At 17.8% G+C, this 22,261-nt stretch overlaps 4 protein-coding genes across 4 annotated transcripts in view; 2 read left to right on the top strand and 2 right to left on the bottom strand.

The window, feature by feature from the left end:
* Window positions 1-474: 474 nt before the first annotated feature.
* PGAL8A_00439400 (conserved Plasmodium protein, unknown function) lies at window positions 475-4,952 on the bottom strand (the record flags this gene model as incomplete). The annotated part of the gene is made up of 3 exons (XM_028673133.1): window positions 475-598; window positions 894-3,936; window positions 4,265-4,952. 3 exons carry the CDS (start codon window positions 4,950-4,952, stop codon window positions 475-477), a joined length of 3,855 nt encoding a protein of 1,284 aa, XP_028529616.1.
* A 3,160-nt stretch (window positions 4,953-8,112) lies between these two features.
* On the top strand, window positions 8,113-12,831 carry PGAL8A_00439300 (conserved Plasmodium protein, unknown function; the record flags this gene model as incomplete). The annotated part of the gene is made up of 1 exon (XM_028673131.1): window positions 8,113-12,831. One exon carries the CDS (start codon window positions 8,113-8,115, stop codon window positions 12,829-12,831), a length of 4,719 nt encoding a protein of 1,572 aa, XP_028529615.1.
* A 2,443-nt stretch (window positions 12,832-15,274) lies between these two features.
* On the top strand, window positions 15,275-17,436 carry PGAL8A_00439200 (monocarboxylate transporter, putative; the record flags this gene model as incomplete). Its single annotated transcript, XM_028673130.1, has 2 exons — window positions 15,275-15,347; window positions 15,911-17,436. The coding sequence occupies 2 exons, from the start codon at window positions 15,275-15,277 to the stop codon at window positions 17,434-17,436; spliced, it is 1,599 nt and encodes a 532-aa protein (XP_028529614.1).
* A 589-nt stretch (window positions 17,437-18,025) lies between these two features.
* The window catches only part of PGAL8A_00439100 (protein kinase, putative), a gene marked incomplete at both ends in the record, with an annotated part of 5,721 nt that continues 1,485 nt past the window's right edge, over window positions 18,026-22,261 (bottom strand). The window contains 13 exons of the mRNA XM_028673129.1: window positions 18,026-18,107; window positions 18,285-18,364; window positions 18,458-18,703; window positions 18,840-18,924; window positions 19,012-19,084; window positions 19,171-19,257; window positions 19,324-19,403; window positions 19,480-19,668; window positions 19,759-19,909; window positions 20,001-20,100; window positions 20,217-21,111; window positions 21,211-21,703; window positions 21,961-22,234. Coding sequence (XP_028529613.1) covers window positions 18,026-18,107; window positions 18,285-18,364; window positions 18,458-18,703; window positions 18,840-18,924; window positions 19,012-19,084; window positions 19,171-19,257; window positions 19,324-19,403; window positions 19,480-19,668; window positions 19,759-19,909; window positions 20,001-20,100; window positions 20,217-21,111; window positions 21,211-21,703; window positions 21,961-22,234 — 2,835 coding nt within the window. The remainder of the gene's footprint in view (window positions 18,108-18,284; window positions 18,365-18,457; window positions 18,704-18,839; window positions 18,925-19,011; window positions 19,085-19,170; window positions 19,258-19,323; window positions 19,404-19,479; window positions 19,669-19,758; window positions 19,910-20,000; window positions 20,101-20,216; window positions 21,112-21,210; window positions 21,704-21,960; window positions 22,235-22,261) is intronic.

Below are 22,261 nucleotides of genomic sequence, written 5' to 3'. Positions count from 1 at the left end.
TTGACAATGAAGAGTGGGATATATTTATACGGATTTTCAAAATGTTTAATGAATTATGTAATTTTAATTAATATAAATATTTTTATTAAAAATTGTCTTAATGTTTACTTAAATATATAAATAAATATTTATAAATAGAATTAAAAACATTCTTAAAAACCTATGTAATAATATCTAAAATTAAAATGTTTTTTTTCATAAATTAAAAAATACTAGGATTTTTTCTTTTAAAAGAAAAAAATAAAAACTGATTAAAAAATTATCATAATTATATTTATTGCATGTCAAGAACTTTTTTTTTAAATGAATTAAAAAAAAAAAAATAAAATAAAGCATAACAAAATATGAAAATAATAGTAATTATAAGTAAAATAAAATTAAGATAATAAGATTATAACATAAAAATGATCTTAGTTCAAAACATATTCAGGATGTAAAATCAATATAAATTTATAACAAAATAAAGAACAATAGTCATGCAATTTTTTTTTCTTTTATTTCCAATTGTATATTTGGATCTGTATTCAAAAATGTCAAGTAAATAAAATAAGGTAATACATATTTAACAAATAATAATTTCCTAGATTTCATTATTAACCTGAAATATATAACGATAAAAAAAAAAAAAAAAAAAAAAAAATTAATAATAAAAATAAATTATAAATAATATATATACGCATATATTATTATGTACTTGACATTTTGAAACTTGCAATTTATCTATGTATTATTAAGACACTTTTTAAAAATATTAAATAAAAGAATCTTTTATTTATTAACTTTTTAACATCAAATATAGAAGATATAATTCTACATGTTTATATAAATAAATATTATTTTATATATATATATATATATATATATTTTTTTTTTTTTTTTTTTTTTTTGATTACTTTGAATAATAGCTTGTTGATATTGTTACAGCTATAAGAAGAACAAAATTGGTAATGTACATTAATTTAATAGAAAATTCTAAAGGATTGAAGAAATAATAAAACGTTCCTATATAGCAAAAGCAGCTGAAATAAATAAGTGCACATGTTTTATGTTCATTAAAATTCGTAATAAAAGGTATTAAAAAAATACTTGTTGTTAACTTTCCGACTAAAAATGTGTCAAACATATTGTAGTAATTTAATACAGTGTATAATCCATCTAAGTTATATATTCTACTATTTAAAGAATAAGCAATATCTATCATTCCAAAAAATATATTAATCGAACAATTCAAAATAGCAAAAATATTTAATATTTTAATATTTTTATAATTTTTTATTATCATTGAAGGAAGAACAAATAAAATGTTTAAAATAAGTTGCATCGGTATTCTTATATGAGTAAAAAGAGTGAAAAAATTTTCATCAATAGAGGTATTTAAGGAGGAGTTTCTTTTTAATGGTTTACCTGCGAAAAAAGGATTAGGCGACTTAAATATTTCGCTGTTATTCATTTTGAGCAGGAAATATGTAATGCGCATTTGTAAATAAATTAAGAGAGCATTTAAAATATATAATAAAATTTTTAAAATATATGTGCTTTTATAATAATTAAATAAAATATTTTTTACCCAATAATTATACCATTTCATAAAATTTTTATATTTTAATATATATTCTAATTCATTATCTTGCATGATATTTTTCCATTGAGATGTGTATAAAACTTCATTATACTTTTTCCAATAGATATTTTTTTTCTCAATTTTTTTATAGTGTGATTTCATTTTTTCAAAAATTTTGCTTATAGTATTTATAGATATAGAAAACCTTTTCAAATTATAACAAAATTTGTGCTTTTCTTTATTACAAGGCTTACTTTTATAATTTGACGAAATAACATCATAGAACTCTCTAAAATTTTTATTTAAAATCACATTAGACTCTGTTTTATTTTTCATTGATAATTTAGGTATAATGTAACAATTACATTTTTTCTTAAAATTTTCATTTGATCTTCTTTTGCATTTATTGAAGTAGCACGTATCACTACCTTCTACTAATTCTTTTGGAAATTTTTCATAAGTATCATCATTTTCTTTTTTATTAAATTCTTTTTCTGACCTTTTTTTGTTGTTTTTTTTGTATATTTTATCATTAGGAAATTGGATATTATTTTTTTTTCCTTTATATTCACCTTGATCGATACTTGAAAGACTATTAATGTTTTCTTTTTTATCTAAATAATGATTGTTTTTGTTTTTGCATAAGAAGCAGTAGCACATAATTTGTTTATCTTCGTTTTTTGTATAATTTCTGTCTGTTTTGTTTATAAAAATTTTACTTTTTTTCATTATAATTTCTTTCATTTTTTTATCTTTTTTATTTTTTATTTTTTCACTAATATTGTCAGTTGATGGAGATGTATTGCATTTGCTAGTTGCATTTTCACTTTCTACTCTATCATTTGTATTAACAGAGTCATTTAAAAAATCATCTACATAAAACATTTCGTTATTAGATAAATTATTATCACTTGATTCTTGTAAACTTAGTTTGTTTTTTATATGCCCTGATTTATTTACATGAAATTTAGGATTATTTTTTAGAAAATTGTTATTCACATTATTGTGTGAATGGAAGTGATAAAACTGATTACTATGGTTTTTTAAATTGGAATCTGAAGTCTCACTTATACTTACACTTTTTTTTAAATTAACGGAGTTAATTAAATAAAATACCCTTGTATTATTTAGAGATTCTTGTATCATATCTTCATAGCTCTTTTCATTATGTTCATCTAATGAATATGAATTTAAAGTATAGTTAGATATTCTCCTTTTTTCACCTCTCACCATTAGTTTGGAGTTCAGAACATCAAATATTTTTTCACTTGAAGCGTTAGTATTATGACTGAAGTAGTTTTTATTATTACTATATTTTGGTATAATGGATTTTCTCTTTTTGCATTTATTACTTTTATAGCAATATTTGAAATTTTCACTTCTACTATTAGAAGTACCTTCATATATATTATTATTTTTTAAACTTTTTAATGAACTCAAATTCACAATTTCATGATTATCATCGTCAGTAATAAAAAGTGAATTATTATGTAGAAGCATATAAAATTTATAATAATTATTAATTTTTATAGATATATTATCACTTAAGTAAGTTGAAAGATTATTTAAATTATGTCTCTCTAACACATATATTGGTATTATTTTTGATCTTTTAATTTTATCATTTTTGTCAAAATAAATATAATTAATTTTATTTTTTAATTCTTCAGAAAGTAAAATATTCCTTCTCCTATTAAATCTTCCATGCCCACTACGTAGTAAAGAAAAATGTTTTTGAACAATTTCCTTTTTATATGTTTCCCCATAATCTTTATTGTTTAACTCTTCTAATTCCTTATTTACTATTTTGTTGTTAAACTTCTTGAAATTAGAATATTTAATAGTATTATATTTTTTAGGTTCATCCTTATATTTTTGGGAAGATATAAAATTATTATAAGATTCTCTATTTATATAACCATTTTTACCTTCATTGTTATCATAATTGTCCTTTATTGGATTATCAAACAAATTGGTATTTTTCGCTTTAATTTGAATATTTTTAATATATTTCCTTCCATTTATATCTTTATCATTGTTGTTATTACTTTCATTTATATCTTTGTTTGAACCAGTGAAGCTACTTTTCATATCTTTATTATTTGAATTTAAAAAATTTTTCTCGTTGTGCTCACTTATTTTTTTTTTTTGTCTAAATTTTTTGTTTGAAGAAACACTTTCATTTTGTAAAGCGCTTTCTAGATGTAAATGAAATGTGTTTATACTAGAACAGTTAACATCACTAATATCAAATGGTATTTCATATTGAGCATTAATTAAATCATTGTCGTCATCAGCTAAACTTCCTCTACTTTTATTAATTATTTTAATTTTTTTAATTCCATTACTTACTTCATTTTCAAATAAGTAATTTCCTAAAAACAAAAATTATATATATAATTAATGTATACATATATAAATGTAAAACAATTTTTTTTTTTGTGAAATTATTGAAAATGTTATTTGTACTATATTGTTTTTTTGAACAAAAAAAAAATTTATTTATATAAATGTATATATTAATTTAAAAAAAATGTTAATTCTACCATAAGGAAAACACAAATTTATACATTTGTAGATAGATGGTAATAGAATTTTTGTAAAAAAAATATATATATAATAACATAAAAAATTTAAATATATATATATATATAAAAAAATGAGGGATAAATTTTTATATAAAGAAAATAAAACTAATTTTACCTAATATGTCTACACTAATATTATTTTGTTCATGAAAAATTAAATTATTTCTAATTAAAATAGCTTTTTTTTCTAATTCATGAAAATAAGGTTCAATGTTATCAAAAGCCCTTAATGGTTTTTCTTTAATGTAAGAAATTTGCTTGGCAAAAATATATAATGCTACATGGACTATTATAGATATTAAAATATGAACTCCTAGAAGGAGACTAAAACAAAAAATTATATTTGAAGTAGGTAAGCTATAATGAAAACGTATAGATCCAGTAACTAATGTAATTAAACAAATAATTAACAGCCTTCTTATTTTTATTGAAGTTGATAAACTTAAAACTTGTGTAAAGTAAATTAATTTTGTCCATGATAAGGATGAGGTAAATAAAAGTGCAGATGATAAAGGTAACAAAACACTATATATAATAAATAAATAATGAACACATGCTATTTGTTTTTCTACAACACTTTTAGAAAGCACTTCTGCTATTTTTAAGATACCCAATTGCACGACAAAAAAAATGCACCATATTATTTGGGAAAATCTTTCCTTAGCTTGTATTAATTCAAATGTATTTATCCCGTCCAATAAAAAAAAAAAAATTTCCGTAAATATCAAAAAAATCAGTGAATAAATAGAATTTAACAAAAATAAATTCATATAGGTTTTTGATTTATTCTGCACTTTTTTCATTTTTTAAAAATATTAACTAATAATTATTAAAAAATAATGCAATAAACAAAAAATAAAAATGTAGTGTAAGAAAATATATTTTTTGTCATATATTTATAATTTTATAATGATGTGTACTAGAGGGGCAGTATGCTTGACAAGTACACTAGATTTATGAAATACAAAAGCATAAAATAAAAATAATGCATTAGAAAAAAATATATAAGAAAATAAATATATCCATAGGAGTCTATAAAAAAAATAAACTTAATGTTAAATTAAAATTTCATTTAAAAAAATAAAATTTGATTCATATATCACTTTAGGATACTAAAAAAAAATAAATAAAAAGATAAGTTGTTAGAACAATACTGCATAACACAATATGAATATCATTAAGTATTTAATCCAACTTTTTAGGTTAAATGATTACAAAAAAAGTAACAATTATTTTTATATTATATGTAAATTCAATAAAAAGAGATTAAAAAACGTATTTAATTTTTCCACTTTAAAAATTTCCTTTGTTTATAGAACAAAACAAATAAAATAAAAAAGCTATTTTAAAGAAAATATTTACTTTTAAAAAATGAGAGTAAATTGAATAATTCAAATAATATAAATAATTTTTGTATTTTCTTTTAATTATAGAGAACTTAATTTTTGTAAATTTAAGTTGTAAGTTTTTTTTTTTTTTTTCGTATCATTTCAAAATTTCATTATTAATGTTCATTTTGTTGCAATTAATAAAGCAATAACTTATATTTATTTTTTTTTTTTTTTAAAGTTTTTTAAAAGTAAGAATTTTATGCAACTTCACAGGAAATATATACGCATACATAACTTAAGAAGTTAAAAAGATGTGTAAAAAGAAAATTTTGAATATGCGAAAAAGAAAATTTATTTTTTAATGTTCATATTATTATTTCTCTAAACAAAAGTTACTAATTTTTTTCTGTTGCGTTTAAATTAATCGTTAGAATAAATCAACAAACAGCTACATGTTTTAAAAATAAAAAATTATGAACATACTATTAAAAGAAATATAAAATTTATGAATCGTACATAAATACTTTGATGTTGTAGCATAAATATAATGGCTTAAGATTATAAAAAAATTCAACATTTAAAATATATTCTTAACTTGAAAAAAAAAAAAAGTAATATTTTACAAGTCTTTCAGACTATTGTTTCTTTATATTTTTTTAAAAGACATTTATTGATACGTTTTTGAGATGGGAAAAATTTAGCTATAAAAAATTACATTTATATATTTTTTTTAGTAAACTTCTACCAACGGTAAATATTATCAGTGTTCATAAAAATTTAAATTCAAATTTAAAAAAAAATTTTCATATAAAATGGGGTTTATGTGATTCCTTGTTTTAATTAGTTTTTTCTAAATTATGAATATTTAAAAATATTGTAAATATAAAACATTTTTTTTGAAGAATAAAACTTAAAGAAATATTATATAAAATAAATATTATTTAAAACTGGTGCATAACTACTTTCATTTTAAAAAAATAAAAAAACAACAATCATACTTTTTAATTAAAACATATACAAACGCATATTATCTTTTAACTAATATATTAAATGTTTGTATTAAGAACCCATGGAAAAATAACTTTATTGGAAAATAATGAAATAGCTAATTTACTTTACAGAAGTTAATCAATAGAAAAATTTATTTTTTGTAAAATACATATAAATATTGATATTTATGTCCATCCTTTAAAATATAGGCAAAAAAAAAAAAAAAAAAAAAAAAAAAAAAGGAATTTTTAGGTTATTTATATTAGAAGAATTAGCCACGCGCGTATAATTTTTGTATTTTTAAAAATAAAAAAAAAAAAAATTAAAAAATAAAAAAAAATGTTAAAATATATATAAAAAAATTTTTTTTTTAAATATTGTATATATATTTTATATAAAGATTACATTAATATTTAACATTTAAAAATATTAATTTCATATTTTAATATTATACTTAAGCATAATAGTATTATAAATAATGAAAAATGAAAAGTTAAAAATATGTCGACAGAAAAAGTGAAAGAAATAATCGTATAAAATAATACAAATGACTTTTTTTTTATTATAGACTTTTTTTTTTTTTTTTTTTTGAATAAATTTTCTATATATTTTTATGTATATAATTTTAATGGATTTAATTTTGATACGGAGATAAAAAAAACTCTGTGTTTTTTAGTATTTTTATAATTTTTATAAAGTTTCCAAGGATTAAATGATATTTTTATAGAACATATTTATTAAAAAGAAAAAAATAATAAAAAAATATTATAGATAATATTTCTTAATAAAATAATTATAAAATGTATATGCTTTATATATATGTATTTTTATATTAAGTATATAATATGCAATATGAAATAAAAGTAAAAAAAATATAAAATGTTAATTTTGTAAATATATAAATAATGTTAACATTATGTATTAAATAAAAATATATATATTAATAATACTTAAAGTATTATTTTTTATGTACATTTACAAAATAAATGAACAAAGAAATATTTAAGTAAATAAAATATCATAAATATAAATATATATATATATATATATATATATATATATATATATATATAATGAAATAAATTTATGGATAGAAAATTTAAAAGATAACTTTATATAATTCAGATGTAAGTTGAATATATAAAAATATAATTTAATCATGTATATACAAAGATTTTTATATGGGAAAACATTATTCATAAAATTATAATAAAAGAACACATGCACTATTGGAAGATTTCAAACAAATATTCAGTAATTTCATAAATTAGAAGTTAACGCCTTGAATATGTTTCAGCTAAATTTTTAATCTAGATATTTATTTTAAAAATTTATAAATAAGTATATGTGAATTAAAGAGCTGATTGAATATAGAATACAAAAATATAGTTCATATAAGGTATATAAAACATAGAAAACATATACGTATATATATATTTATATATTAGTAAATTATAGGGGTTTTAAAAAAATATGATATATATATGAGGGATATCAATATTTTTTTATCAAATAAAAATATAAGTATTTATTTTTGTATATAATAAGAATAGATTATAGGAAATTAATATTTTTTAAATATTATTTTTAATTATTAGTATAGAAACTACTGTTTATTTCTTATGTTATCATCATTTTAATAATGCATAAAAAAGATATTGAAGTTACTGAGAATAATATTATGATAAATGAAAAGAAAAAAAAAAAAAAAGAAGATGTTCTTTTGGAATTTCTCAGAGAAAATAATGTAAAAGCGTCTCAACTTTTAAATAGTATATGGATTTATTATTATTATCATAATATAAAAACAATAACAAAAAAAATAAAAGAGTTACAAAATGAAAATAATAATAAGAATGTTTTAAAGAAATATTTATTAACATTAAGTATAAATATTGATGATGCTTTTGATTATTTTAAAGATATTTTAATACATATAAAAAAAGCATACGATGAAAAAAAATATGAATGCATTTTATATATGAGTAAAATAATAAATAAGCAAAGTAAATATTCTATTGATGCAAAATTAAGTAATGAAAATGAATGTGAACAAAGTTTAAAAGATTATACTATTGAATATGACAATTATGTAAATAATGTTATTGATAGATTTTATTCAGAGAAAAATGAAAAAAATATTGAAAATAAAGGAAATACAACTTTATATAATAATTTAGAAATTGCTAGAATATGTCTTAGTAACACATTCAAAATTTTTGGAGATTTGTTTAGATATAAGTCGCACTTTTTTAAAGAAAACAAAAAAAAAAATGAAATAAAATCATGTATAAATTATTACAAATCTTTAAATTATTACAAATATAATGGTCATTTATTTAATCAGTTATCATTATTATATATAAATTGTAATCCTATAAAATGTTTATTTTTCTATTTTTTATCATTAATAGCATATAATCCAGCACCCAATAGAGATGCTGTGGTTATGTTTATGGAAAACATATTAAATGAAAGGAAAAAAATGGGTAAATTATTAGAGGGTCTAAAGAGCAATAATAAAGAGAATAGTAATAATAATAATAATATTTCGAATAAATCAGGTAGAAATAATTATCATATTAAAAATAAAGATGATAATTTTTTATCTTTTAAAGATTGTAAAAACAAGATAAAAAATATTTACCTTAAAGAAGAAAAATTAGAACATATGAAGTCTCATATATTAAAAGATAATTTAGAAGAAAAATTAGCTTCAAAAAATGATTATAGAAATAATGTTGAAAAAGATTTAGCAGAAAAAGAATTAGGGGAAACTATTATAAATTTTTATATAAGCTATTTTAAAATTATTAAGTTATTATTTTCAAAAATTGATATGAATAAATTTGAAAAAAAAAAAAATAAATTTATATATTATACAAATAAATATATAAAAATTCAATATTACAATAAAAAAGAAGATAAATTAATGTTGAAAAATTTAATTTTGATTATTTTTACTTTACTAAGCATTGTAATTTATATAATCATTAGTCAACATGAAAATGAAAGAAATAAAAATGGCTTTTTTTTTTACGGTGATATAAATATAAATAAATATATATATAAAAATGAACAAATTTACTTTTCTTTTCTATTAATTCATGAAATTTTATTATCTTGCAAATATTTTTATCTTAATTTTTATTCACAATATCTATCCGTATTTATATATATGTTGTACTGGATAAACAATGAGAAAAATCTTAAAAATTTAAATTTGAATAAGCTAAATGAAGAAGATGATAGAGAAAAGAATTCTCTTATCAAACAGTATCATGAGGATTATAAAAAAAAGACAATTTATGTTTGTACAAATAATTTAAAAGATAGTAGAAGAAAGAAGGGTAGTAGTGGATTTGGAGATGATTTAAAAAAAGAAGATACAAAAAAATCCGGAGAATATAGTGAATCAAAGTTTTTATATAACGATATTATAAAAAGCATCAAGGATTTGATTTATAGTTTAAAAATAAAAAAGGATATTAAAATGGAAAATTCATTACTACATTATAAATTAAAAGAAGATTTTTATATTTATCCATTTCTAAATTCTTTACGATTTAAAAAGTTCAATATGGAAGATGAAGTAAATGAAAATATTGACTTTGAAAAAAAATCTAATATAAATCAAATGAGTGCTTGTGATGATTCTAATGAAGACGATATTGTAGTTTTAAAAAAACCATTATTTGTAAAATCAGACGCTATTAATGGGGAAATTATAAATGAAAAGAATGATTCAAATAAAAAGTTAAATTGTTTTAATGATTTATATGAAAAATCTATTATAAACAGTAATCACTTTTCTACACCTGATAATGATTTTAACAAAAATGCTACTAAGCATATTGATATAAATAATACATTAGAATATAATATTTTTAAAGATAACAAAACATTTCATTCGAATATATTTGATTCTAATGAAGAATGTATACAAATAGAGAATTATATTATAGCAACAAAAAATATTAATAATGATGAAGAAATAGAAGAAAATGTAAGGATAATCCGATTCCATTCATTAATACAGAATAGAGATAATTGTGCTAATGAAACTTCTTTTTTTGAGGGTTTATGTAAAAAATATTTGAAATCAAACATGGAAAAAAATGTGGTAAAAAATGATAATACAAAATATGAGGATCTAAACTATTTAAACTTTACTAAAAGATTATATGATGATTATTCCTGTGTTCTTAGTACTTCAAATGATATATTTGAAAATAATTTTGCAGTTTATAATAACAACAATGTGAATTTGAATTCATTAAAATTGGTTAATAGTGATTATACTAACAAAAATGCTGAGGATATTTCATATTCACTTTTAAATGAGAAAACTAACAAAAATCAAACTAACAGTACTTTCAATATAAGTATTGAAAATATAGATGCTACTTCTAACAACATAAATAATAATAAAATAGATACCAATAACAATAGTATTACTAATGATAATAATAATTTTGAAATCAGAGATATAGAGAATAATAATATTGATAGATATATTTTTAACAATAATTACAAAGGTAAATTAAACCTAAATAAGGAAAATTCTAAAAGTCATGTATATGATAATATCAAAATGAAAAATAATGAAATAGAATTAAATAATGAAAATATCAATAATTATGTAAATAAAAATGTTAACATAAAAAATGAAAGTGTTCACGGAATTAACAAAATTAATAATAATATTTGTAATTTAGAAAATATAAAACATTTTACTGTGAATAATATAAAGGATAATATGAATACTAGAAAAAATAATTTTATCTATGATTATAGTGACAGCAACCATAGCAAAAAAGGGAAAACATATGAATTAAATACTCTCAATGATAAATTATATCTTAAATTCAATAAAAATCATATGTATGTTAATAATAATTTAGACACAAATAATAAAAAACAAGAAAATAGTTTGGAGGCTATCAGTAATATTTCAAAGATTCACAGAATGTATAATGATTCAAATATATTAAGTTACGATGATAATAATAGTTATAATAACTGCAATAATTATAACAATATCAGTAATATTAATAACAATAATAGTAATAATAATAATAGTAGTAATAATAATAATAATAGTGGTAATAACAATAATAGTATTAATAATAATAATAGTAATAATAATAATAATAGTAATAATAATAATAATGATAATAATAATAACATTGGTAATAATAATAATAATAGTAGTAGTACTACTACTACTAATAATAATAAAAGTGGTAAAAATAATAATGGTATTGTTAATACTTTTCAAAATGATGAAAATTTTCAGAATAATGATATAGGAGCATATAAAAAAAATTATAAAATTCAATCAAGTTTTATGCTAAATAAATGGAATAGTTTTAATTATGATTTATTCGAAGATTCTGAAAATATTACAAACAATAATAATTATATACATAATATAGATAATAATAAAAATAATACAGATGAAAAATTGGATCATTATAATGAATTACTTAAAAAATTTTCCAAAAATAATACTTTTGATGAAAATTCAAATGCAGATGAAGTTAATACAACAAGGAGTCAGACAGTAGAAAATATTAACAATAATAATAATAATAATAATAATAATTTTTTAATTAATTCAATGAAAAACACATATGCGAATGATAATTCTATATGTATAATAGAAACTAATAAGGAATCAAACACTAATTCATCCTTTAATTATATTAAAAAAAATGAAAATACTTATAATAATATAAATAATGAGGATGTCATTTCTCATAATAATAATATAAATAAATATATACAAAAACCAAAACATTATTTAAATGATTCATTAAAAAAAATGATTATATTAGATGGGAAAAACATAGGAACAAGATATAAAGATAATTATATAAAATATTTTGATATTTTTCGTATTAAATTTGCTTTGGATTATTATAAGGATAAAGAATATATTGTAAAAGTTATTATGCCTCAAGAATATTTAACTTATGAGAAAAAAATATTTGACCACAATAAATATAATAGTAATAACAATCATTCTAACAACTCTAAAAATAATAATATATACAGTTATGGAAGTAATGAATTAAGTTTAACTAAAAATGATTTATTATTTTTTCAACATCTCAATATTTTAGGTTGCTTAATTATTCAACCATTAGAAAATTATTATAATTTTTGTATAGATTATATACAAAAATTTAATTCCTGTTTTGTAACAAACATTGTTTTTTCTAATTCAAATGTTAAATTATGTGAAAATCAACAAATATATAAAAATATTTCTTCTCATATTATATCTTATACTTTTTTAGCGGACGAATTTTTACCAAACCCAAATTTTAAATGGCCAATTCACAGTAATAAATAAATACCATTATCAATAATAATATACTATTATATATGTAATATTTAATGAAAGTATAAAAGTTTTATTGAATTCAAATTTTTTTCTAATTTACGTAATCACGTGTAAAATTTTTCTCATTTCTCCAGAAAATAATATTTTACCCAAAAATATTTTATTAGAATTAAAAAAAAATTGACTCAGAATATATCATATTAATTTTAGGGAGGAATTAAAAAATTTGCTTTTTTTTTTTTTTTTATCTTTGAATTAAAACATGATGATATTCCAGGCAGAATTAATATTTTCTTTAATTGTGTGGGTGATAAAAAAAAAAAAAAAAAAAAAATGAATTTAATAGACATGTAGTGATAATGAATATATATATATATATATATTTATATGTAAAGAGAGAGATAGAAAAAGAAAAAGAGTTGTTAAAATTCTTTTATATATATGTATAACTTTTTTAAGATTAAAAGAGATAACTCAAAGTGTCTTATAGATGATTGAAAGTAATTAAAAGAATGAACATTTGATACAACATTTAAAAAATATGTATTTAAATTGATACTATTCATTTTTTTTAAAAATATTTTAAAACCCCTTAACGGCATATAACAAAACTTTAATTTTTATTTTCAAAAAGTCATATATCCTTAGAAAATTAAAAATTTGGTAGAAACAAAAAAAAAAAAAAAAAAAAAAAAAAAAAAAAAAAAAAAAAAAAAAAAAATTTCCATGGTAAATAGATTCTACAGAATATATTTTATTTAAAAAAAAAATATTATAATTTTTTCTAAACATCAGTTAATTATAATAAGAAATGTATATATAAAGTTAATTTCTTATTATAATAAATAAAATTTTTCATTTTTTTTTTTTTTAATTTTTACTTTTAGTGAATTACTTTTATTCGTTTACGTAAGTGGAGTTTCAAAAATATATAAAAGAAAAAAAAAAAAAAAAAATGAATTATTATATTTTTATCATTTATGTAAAAGATGTTTAAATGCTTTATGTATCAATGAAAGAACTTTTGAAAATAATATTATTTGCAATTTTCAATTTTTTTTTTTCTTTTTTCATCAAAATTAAACTTTATTTTAAAGGTTTTTATTAAAACATTATAATATAAAAAAAGAGAAAAATTATAATTTTTCACTAAAAAGAAAAAAAACTTGAAATATATACTCTTCTTATAAATTATATAAACATTCAAGTTTAGAAAGTTCTGTAAACTACAAAAAAATTTCTATATTTTCATTTGTATTATTAGAAAAAGTATTAATAAATCAATTTTCTTGATTTGCTACAAAAATACTTAAAAAAAGAAAAAAGTAAAAATATAATTAAAATAAAAAGGAAAAATTCTTACAAAAGAAATAATAATACAATTTTACGTTTTACTATATATAGACTTTGAAATTAGTATCAGTGCTTTATTAAATATGAACGATATTTTTAAAAGCATATGTGAATCATTTTTGTAGATATAATATTAAAAAACTAAAAATATATTTTTATTTTATTTTTTTTTTTTTTTTTTCATTTATATATAAAGATTTATAAAGTTATTTCTTTTGCCTAATATCAAAATTTTCAAATATAAAAATGAGAAAAAAATTTATGAATTTATAAATTATGAAATTTATTAATTTATAAATTATCAGCATGCTGTTTTGTGAAATTCATAAAAAATAAAAGTTATATGTTTAAAAAGTAGGCTAAAGATAACAGTTCTGAAAAATTATAATTTTGCATATGAGTTTTAATAATTTGTTTTATTAAATGAATTGATCTTTTTTTTCGTTAACTGAGGTTAGAAGAAAAGAAGAATATGGTGCTTTAATTATTAAAATATTTTTTTAATAAAGAAAATATACTTGGAGATACATTTATAGGAAGTATAAGAGTTTTTATATAAACAATTATTCATGTAAATTTGTATATATTTGAGGTAAATTTTAGATTCCACTTTTATTTTATATAAAGAATTAAAAAAAAAAGAGAAAAAATTCATAATAAAAAATAAAGTGCTCTATAGTTGCATTTATTTTATTTTATTTTTTTTTTATACTAAAGAAAATTGACTTTTGTAAAATGATTTAACATTATTATATGTGATAAATTAATATAAACTATTCCTAATATAGCTTATATTTTATATTTTATTTTTTATAATTTTATATAATTTACATGTAAAAAAAAAAAAAAAAATATGTAAATTTATTTTTAAATTTTATTTCTATTAAATAGAAAATTTACTTTTTTTTTTTTAATTTTCTTTAAAAAAGTATTTAGGTATTATAATAATAAATGAAACAAAATATTTATTAGAAGGTTAATATATTAAAGTTTTCTTGCATCTAATTAGCAAGAAATAGTTTTATATGTATATTTTGTCATGCTTTACTAATAAAAATAAAGAAAAAAAAGAAAGGATTACATAAATAATTAAATTATGATGAATTTTATACCTAAAGCAGCAATTCCGTATGTTGTATTATTTGGTGCCTTCTTATACAATCTTAATATTGGTTAAAAAAAAATTATATTATAAAATAAGAAAATATAGATTTTTATAGAAAAAATATTCAGTTATTTTACAAAATTTACTTATTAAATGAAGTTTTTTTTTTTTTTTTTTTTTTTATATACTCTTTCTTTTTTTTACATATGTATGCATTTTTTTTCTTTTATCTATATAAATTTTAAAATATATATGATCTTATTCTATAATTTTAAGTAGTGCATAATTTTTTATTATTGATTATTTTTTGTTTAAAGTTTAGTAGTTTATCTTTTATTTAAGAAATTATTGTAAATTAAAAGCAAAATATATATTTTTTATTATATTTTTTAGATATTTATAATTATAACAATAATAATAATAAAAATAATAATAATAACAATAATAATAATAATAATAATAATAAAATAAATAATAATAATAATATTAATAATAATAATAAAAATAATAATAATAATAAAATAAATAATAATAATAATAATAATTATATATATTTATTCATACATTGTAAATTATATTTATAAAAATTTATTTTTTTTTTTTTTTTTTTTTTTTTTTTATTTATTATAGGAATAGTAAATTCTTATGGAAACTTAAATATATATTTAACTTCTTATTTAAGATATAAAAATAGTAATGTAACATATAGAGATGTGTCATTTATATACGAATTAAGTATAATAACTTTAGGAGTATCGATGTTAATAGGAAACATCGTTCATAAAATATTAGGATTAAGAACAACTATATTATTATGTAGTGTTAGTACATTCTTTGCATTTTATTTATCTTCAATCTATACTCATTCCTATTTTTTATTATGTCTGTTTATGGGAATATTATATGGATTAGGTTATGGTATATGTTTTACTATACCATTATCATGTGCTTATAAACATTTTAAAAATAATAGAGGTTTAATTAGTGGTATTGTAATATCTGCTATTTCATTATGCCCTTTTTTATACTGTCCTTTACAAACTCTTCTTATTAACAGAAAGAATGTTTTACCAACTATGGAAGAAGGAAGTGATTCGAAAGAATTATATTTTCATGATGAAGATGTTTTAAATAGAGTTCCTTATGTTCTTTTTATTCAATCTATTATGCTTTTATCGTTATGTAGTTTAGGTGGATTTTTAGCTACAATTGAAAATAAGGAAAATAATGAAAATTCAGAAAAAGTGCTACAAGACAAACAAACAAAGGGTCTTGATAATAATATAACAGATTTAGAAAAAAACAATGAAGCGCTATTATCAGTAGAAAATGAAAAGGATGATGAAAAAAATTTAAATAATGAAAAAAAAGAAAATAATGCACATGATAATGTAGATTACTGTAATAGTGGTGATTATAGTACTAATGTAGATAGTCGTTTAACTGAATCATTTATAAAAAAAAATAATACAGGAAATGAATTAGATATTAAGGAAAAACAATCATCTGATGGAAATAAAAATGATTCTCTTTGTCTTAATGAGGTGGGCAAAGAAAAACTGTCTAAAAATAAAACTGTTAACAAATTTTATAATAAAAAATGTATAGAAGATAAAAGTTTTATCATTTTATGGATTTCAGTGGTATTGTTTAATTCATATGTGAATTATATTATAATGTATTGGAAGATTATTGGAATAAATTATACATCTGTAGAAGATAAGATTATAACATTAAATGGAAGTTTTGCTAATAGTTTATCGAATATAGCAGGAAGATTGGTTTGGGGATATCTTTATGACAAATTTAGTCTAAGTTTTATTTTATTATTATTGGGTTCTTGCATATGTTCAAGTTGCTTTATCCTACCTTTTATATGCCACATCTATGTTTTATATTTGCTTTTTTGCGCTATTTTGTATTTTTGTGTAGGAGGTAGTTTAGTTACAATTCCAGTTATTACTCTGAAAAAATACGGAGAACAATATTTTTCTTTAAATATGTCTGTATTATATACTAGTAGGATAGCTAATACATTTTTATGTAGTTTACTTGTTGGTATTTTCTACAATTTATTAACATTAAAGTACTTAAGTGTTTCTTTTGGGCTAATTTCATTTCTTTCAACTATTTCTATATTTTTCCTGACTAAATAAATGTATATCTATAAACATATGCAACAATTTATACAACTATATAGAGTTACACACTTTTTTTCTTTTTTTTAATATATCTCTTTTAAATATTGCATATATTTCAAGTAATTAAGATACTTCCATATTTAAAAATGCTGTAATACCTCGAGTATTTACATATATTGTTTTTTCATTTTTTATTAATAAGGAATTTTTACTGAAGGTTTTGATGTAAATTTTCATTTTTAAAGAGCATAAAATTATGCAAATGAACATTTTTATAAAACTATATATAAGTATTTAAAAAATACATGGAACATATAGCAAATTATTGACTTTAGTACATATTCAAGTTGACAATTTTTTTTTTTTTTTTTTTTTTGTAAGAAAGACTTTCAAGTAAATTTTAAAATAAATATTCATTTTTTTTTTAATAAAATGAAATATGTTATATTAAAAATAAAATAGACTTTTATATGTTCTAATAGTTATTTTTAAAAGCTAAGAAAAAATTTCATAATTTTTAACTTTTCAGTAATTGTATTATTGGTCTCTCTTTTCTATCTTTTTTCATAAGTAACATTAGTAAAATTTAAGTAAATAACTTTCATTATTTTTCTTCAAAAGTGTTGATAATTTTTGATCTAGTATAATTTTCTAGTTCATTTCTAATTATTTCGTTAATTAATAATCTATATATGTAAATAAAAAAATAAAAATTGTTATAATTAAAAGAAATTTTTAAAGTTTTTAAATGTATGTATTAAGTTGATACATTAATAAAGAAAATAATCATGTAGTAAAATTTAGTTAGGTGATTAATTAATTTATATATTAAAAAATTTTCAAATAAATGTATCTAAAAATACTTAGTTATTTCATCAAAGGTAGGTCTCATAAAAGGATTATCATCAATACAGGCCAAAAGTAAATTTATTAAAAATTTATCCTATTAACAAAAAAAAAAAAAAAAAAAAAAAAAAAAATATGTATATATGGAGAATATTAAATAAATATAGACACATTTTATCAATAATATTACCTGAATATGAAAATGATTTAAATTAATATTATAATTGTGATGAGAAAAATAATGAAAATTCTGGTGTTTTAAAAATTTAGATATAATAATTGAAAAAGCCCAAATATCAACTTTTCTGTCATAAATGACACTTTTTTGTTCAGGAGCTAAATGTCCTTTAGTTCCACAACATTGACTCATTAAATATTCGAAATTTTGGTCTACTTTTCTTGATAAATTAAAATCAGTTATTAATATTTTATTATTCTTAAAAAAAGGAAAAAAATATAAATATAAAATTAAAAAAGTCATAACAAATTTTAAAAGAAATGAATACTTCAATTAAAGAAACATATGAAAAACAAAAACAGTTAAAAAAAAAAATGTTATATATCTATTAAACCTTTATTAGAATGTTATCAGGTTTTAAATCGCGATAAATGTAAAATTCTTTCCTAATATTTGGCTTATGAATAAAAGACATTACACTGACAGAAAAAAAAAAAAAAAAATAATAATAATAATATAAAGGAATTGAAAATTATAAAATATATAAATATTAATATTATTTTTACTTGGCTATTTCTAGAAGAGTTATTCTTATAAAATTTAAATTATACATTACAGTATTATCACAAAATACTTTTTCTTAAGGGAAAAAAAAAATAATTTCAAAAAAATATACGTATATAGATATATATATATATATATATGTATATATGTACACTACGTACCTAATGATGTATCAGCTAATTCTAAAAGAAAACATAAAGATTCTTTTTTTTCTTTTTCATATTGTCTGTTTATTAATATTTGATAACCTATAATAATAATATTAAAAATTTTATTTAAATATATAAAATTTTAAGATAATATTTAATTATTACCTTTAAATACACAATAAATTTGTATTACATTATTATGTGCCTTTTCTCTCATAATAAGAGATTCATTTAAATTAAATTCACTAAATGATATGTAAAAAAAAAAAAAAATAATTTATTTTATAAATGTCTTGATGTTTCTTCAATTATTTATATTACTTCATATCCATTATTTTTAGAGCGAAATTTGAAGTATTTTTTATACTAAAAAAAAAAAAAGAATCATAAAACTCTTGTTTATTTTTAAGTGATACTTTCCATACTTCACCAAAACCACCAATTCCTAATTTCTTTTGGAAGATAAAATATTCATCTAAATTTATTAACTCATTATTATTTTTCCAAATTCTAATAGAAAAAAAAAAATAATATAAAATATGCATATATGAAAACTAAACTAAATAAATAAATATGAAAGTAAAATTATTATTTTTTTGCCTTAAAAAAAAATTATCAAGATAGTTAAATTTAATTTCTATATTATTTAAAAAATTTGAAATGGTTATTTTAGACTGTATACTTAAATTTAATTTTGTGTTTATCTTTTTCTCCCAAAATATGGGTATTATACTTTCAATAATATTTTGTTCTTTATATATATAAAAAAAAAAAAAAAAAATTATATTAAAATATAATGTGTAAATAAAAAAAATGAAGTAATAAATTTAGGTAAAAAATACCTGGAACAGATGGTATTAAAACAAGATTAAAATATTTTACATTTTTATTCTCAATGTAACGAACAAACCTACAAGGAATATCCATAGAATCACATAGAACCTATTAATATGTTGATGTATATAAAAAAAAAAAAAATAAAAAAAATGAATTTCATATTAGCATTATTTATAATTGTGGAAACATTTTTATTTATATCTTTTTTTAAAAAATTTAACTTTAAATAATAATGATTTATGTCTATCTGATCCTTTTTTTACACTTCCAAGTAAAACAAAGTTATAATCAAAATTTTCAAAATAGAAAGTTTTTATACTTTCAGTATCCTCACCAGAATTTTCCATATTTTTTTTTTTTTTTTTTTTTTCCTCAGAGGAAAATATTTCAGAAAAAGTTCTTTCATGAATTTTAATTGATTTAGAATTACTTGATTTATTATATATCAAATTATCACTATTTTCTATTAAGTTATTATTTTCTATTTCACAATGCTTTCTCTTATTATTTTTCTTTTGTTTTTCTTTATAATTATTATCTTCATTGTCATTTTCTATATTTGAATTTCCTTTACTATTCATAATAAAAAATTTTTTTCTATCAATAATGTTTAAATCCTTCTCATTCTCTTTTTTATGAATACTGTCTTTATTGCAATTATTTTCAGCAATTTTACAATATTCAATAATATCTTGGTTTACGAATTGTTCAATATTATTTTCCTCATTCATGTAATCGTCATTTTCACTATCATCACTAAATTCACTTTCTTCATCTTCCTCTTCCTCATCATCATTTTCACTTTCTTCATCTTCAATTTCCTCATCATCATCTTCAATTTCTTCATCATATTCATTTTTTTTATCATCTTCAATTTCTTCATCATATTCATTTTTTTTATCATATTCATTTTTTTTATCTTTCTCAATATTTTCTTTTGTTTCTCTCTTATTTTGACAATTTCTTTTATTTTTTTTTTTCTTTTCTTCTTCATTTATAATTATATTTTCATTATCATATTTAATTAATTTGTCTACTAAATTTTCAATCTTTTTTATTTTTATTAAAATATTTTTAACATTTCTAACTTCCTTTTTAGCTGTATTAACTATTTCACTAATAAATTTATAAAAAGTTTAAACACATATTTATATATAAATAAGAATTTCTTTTTTTTATTTTAAAAAAAAAAAAAAAAAAAAAAAAAAAAATTACCGAAGTCTAGCATCACTGTTAATGTTCACAATTATATTAGTTATACAATTGCAAATATCATTTTCATTTTTACTACACTTTTTTTTATCATTTATATATTTTTTTATACACTTATTTATATTACTAAATAATCTTTTATTCATTAAAAAAAAATTTGAATAATCACAATCAAATATGGTGTTTTCATTAAAGCACTTATTCAATCCAATATACCTGTTAGGTACAGGTATTTCACCACTTAATTTTTTTTTTTTTTTTTTTAAATATTTAAAATTTAATTTATATTCATTATTTTTTATTAGGAAATCTTGTTTGATTAAATTCTTGTTGATATTTAAGTTCTTCCATGTATTATTTTGATTATTATTTATATAATTAATATTAGACAATTGGTTCTTCTTTATAAAACTTTTTTCTTTTTTTATTTTTATGTTATGTTTGTAAAAATATATTAACCTTAAATCTTTTATATCAATGGCATCATTAAATATTCCTGTTAATATGCATTTATTTTATTATTTTTTTTTATTATTTTTTATTATTTTTTTTTTTTTTATAATTATATTAATATGTTAAAATGAACAATGTATTGAACAAGTTTATCTATTTTTATGTAATATTTATTTTAAAAGTAAAGTATTTTTTTGTTAATAAAAATATATTAATTGTATATATTATTATGCTTTTTTTTTTTTTTTTTTTTTTTTTTTTTTTAACAATGATACACATTTTTATATGTTTTTCTAATACCTGACTCAAAAAATGTTTTTTTATTATATATTAGATTATCATAAAAATCTAAAATATATGTCTTTTTGTAACGATAATTTAGATTTTTTTCATATAGTTTGTTTAAAATAAAATCAATTAAATGCAAAATAACTTGATTATTTTTAATTTTTTTTTTTTTTTTTAATTTATTTAAAAAGTTTAATACTAAAAAATTGACTTGGTCAATATTATCAATCAAATATTTTAAACCAATTAAAATGTCATCTGTTTCCCCACTTAATAAAGGTAAAACCTCAAAAAAAAAAAAAAAAAAAAAAAA

This window comes from Plasmodium gallinaceum, assembly GCF_900005855.1.
Source record: "Plasmodium gallinaceum strain 8A genome assembly, contig: PGAL8A_v1_119, whole genome shotgun sequence".
Classification (NCBI taxonomy): domain Eukaryota; phylum Apicomplexa; class Aconoidasida; order Haemosporida; family Plasmodiidae; genus Plasmodium; species Plasmodium gallinaceum.
This window is presented reverse-complemented; position numbering and strand designations above follow the sequence as displayed.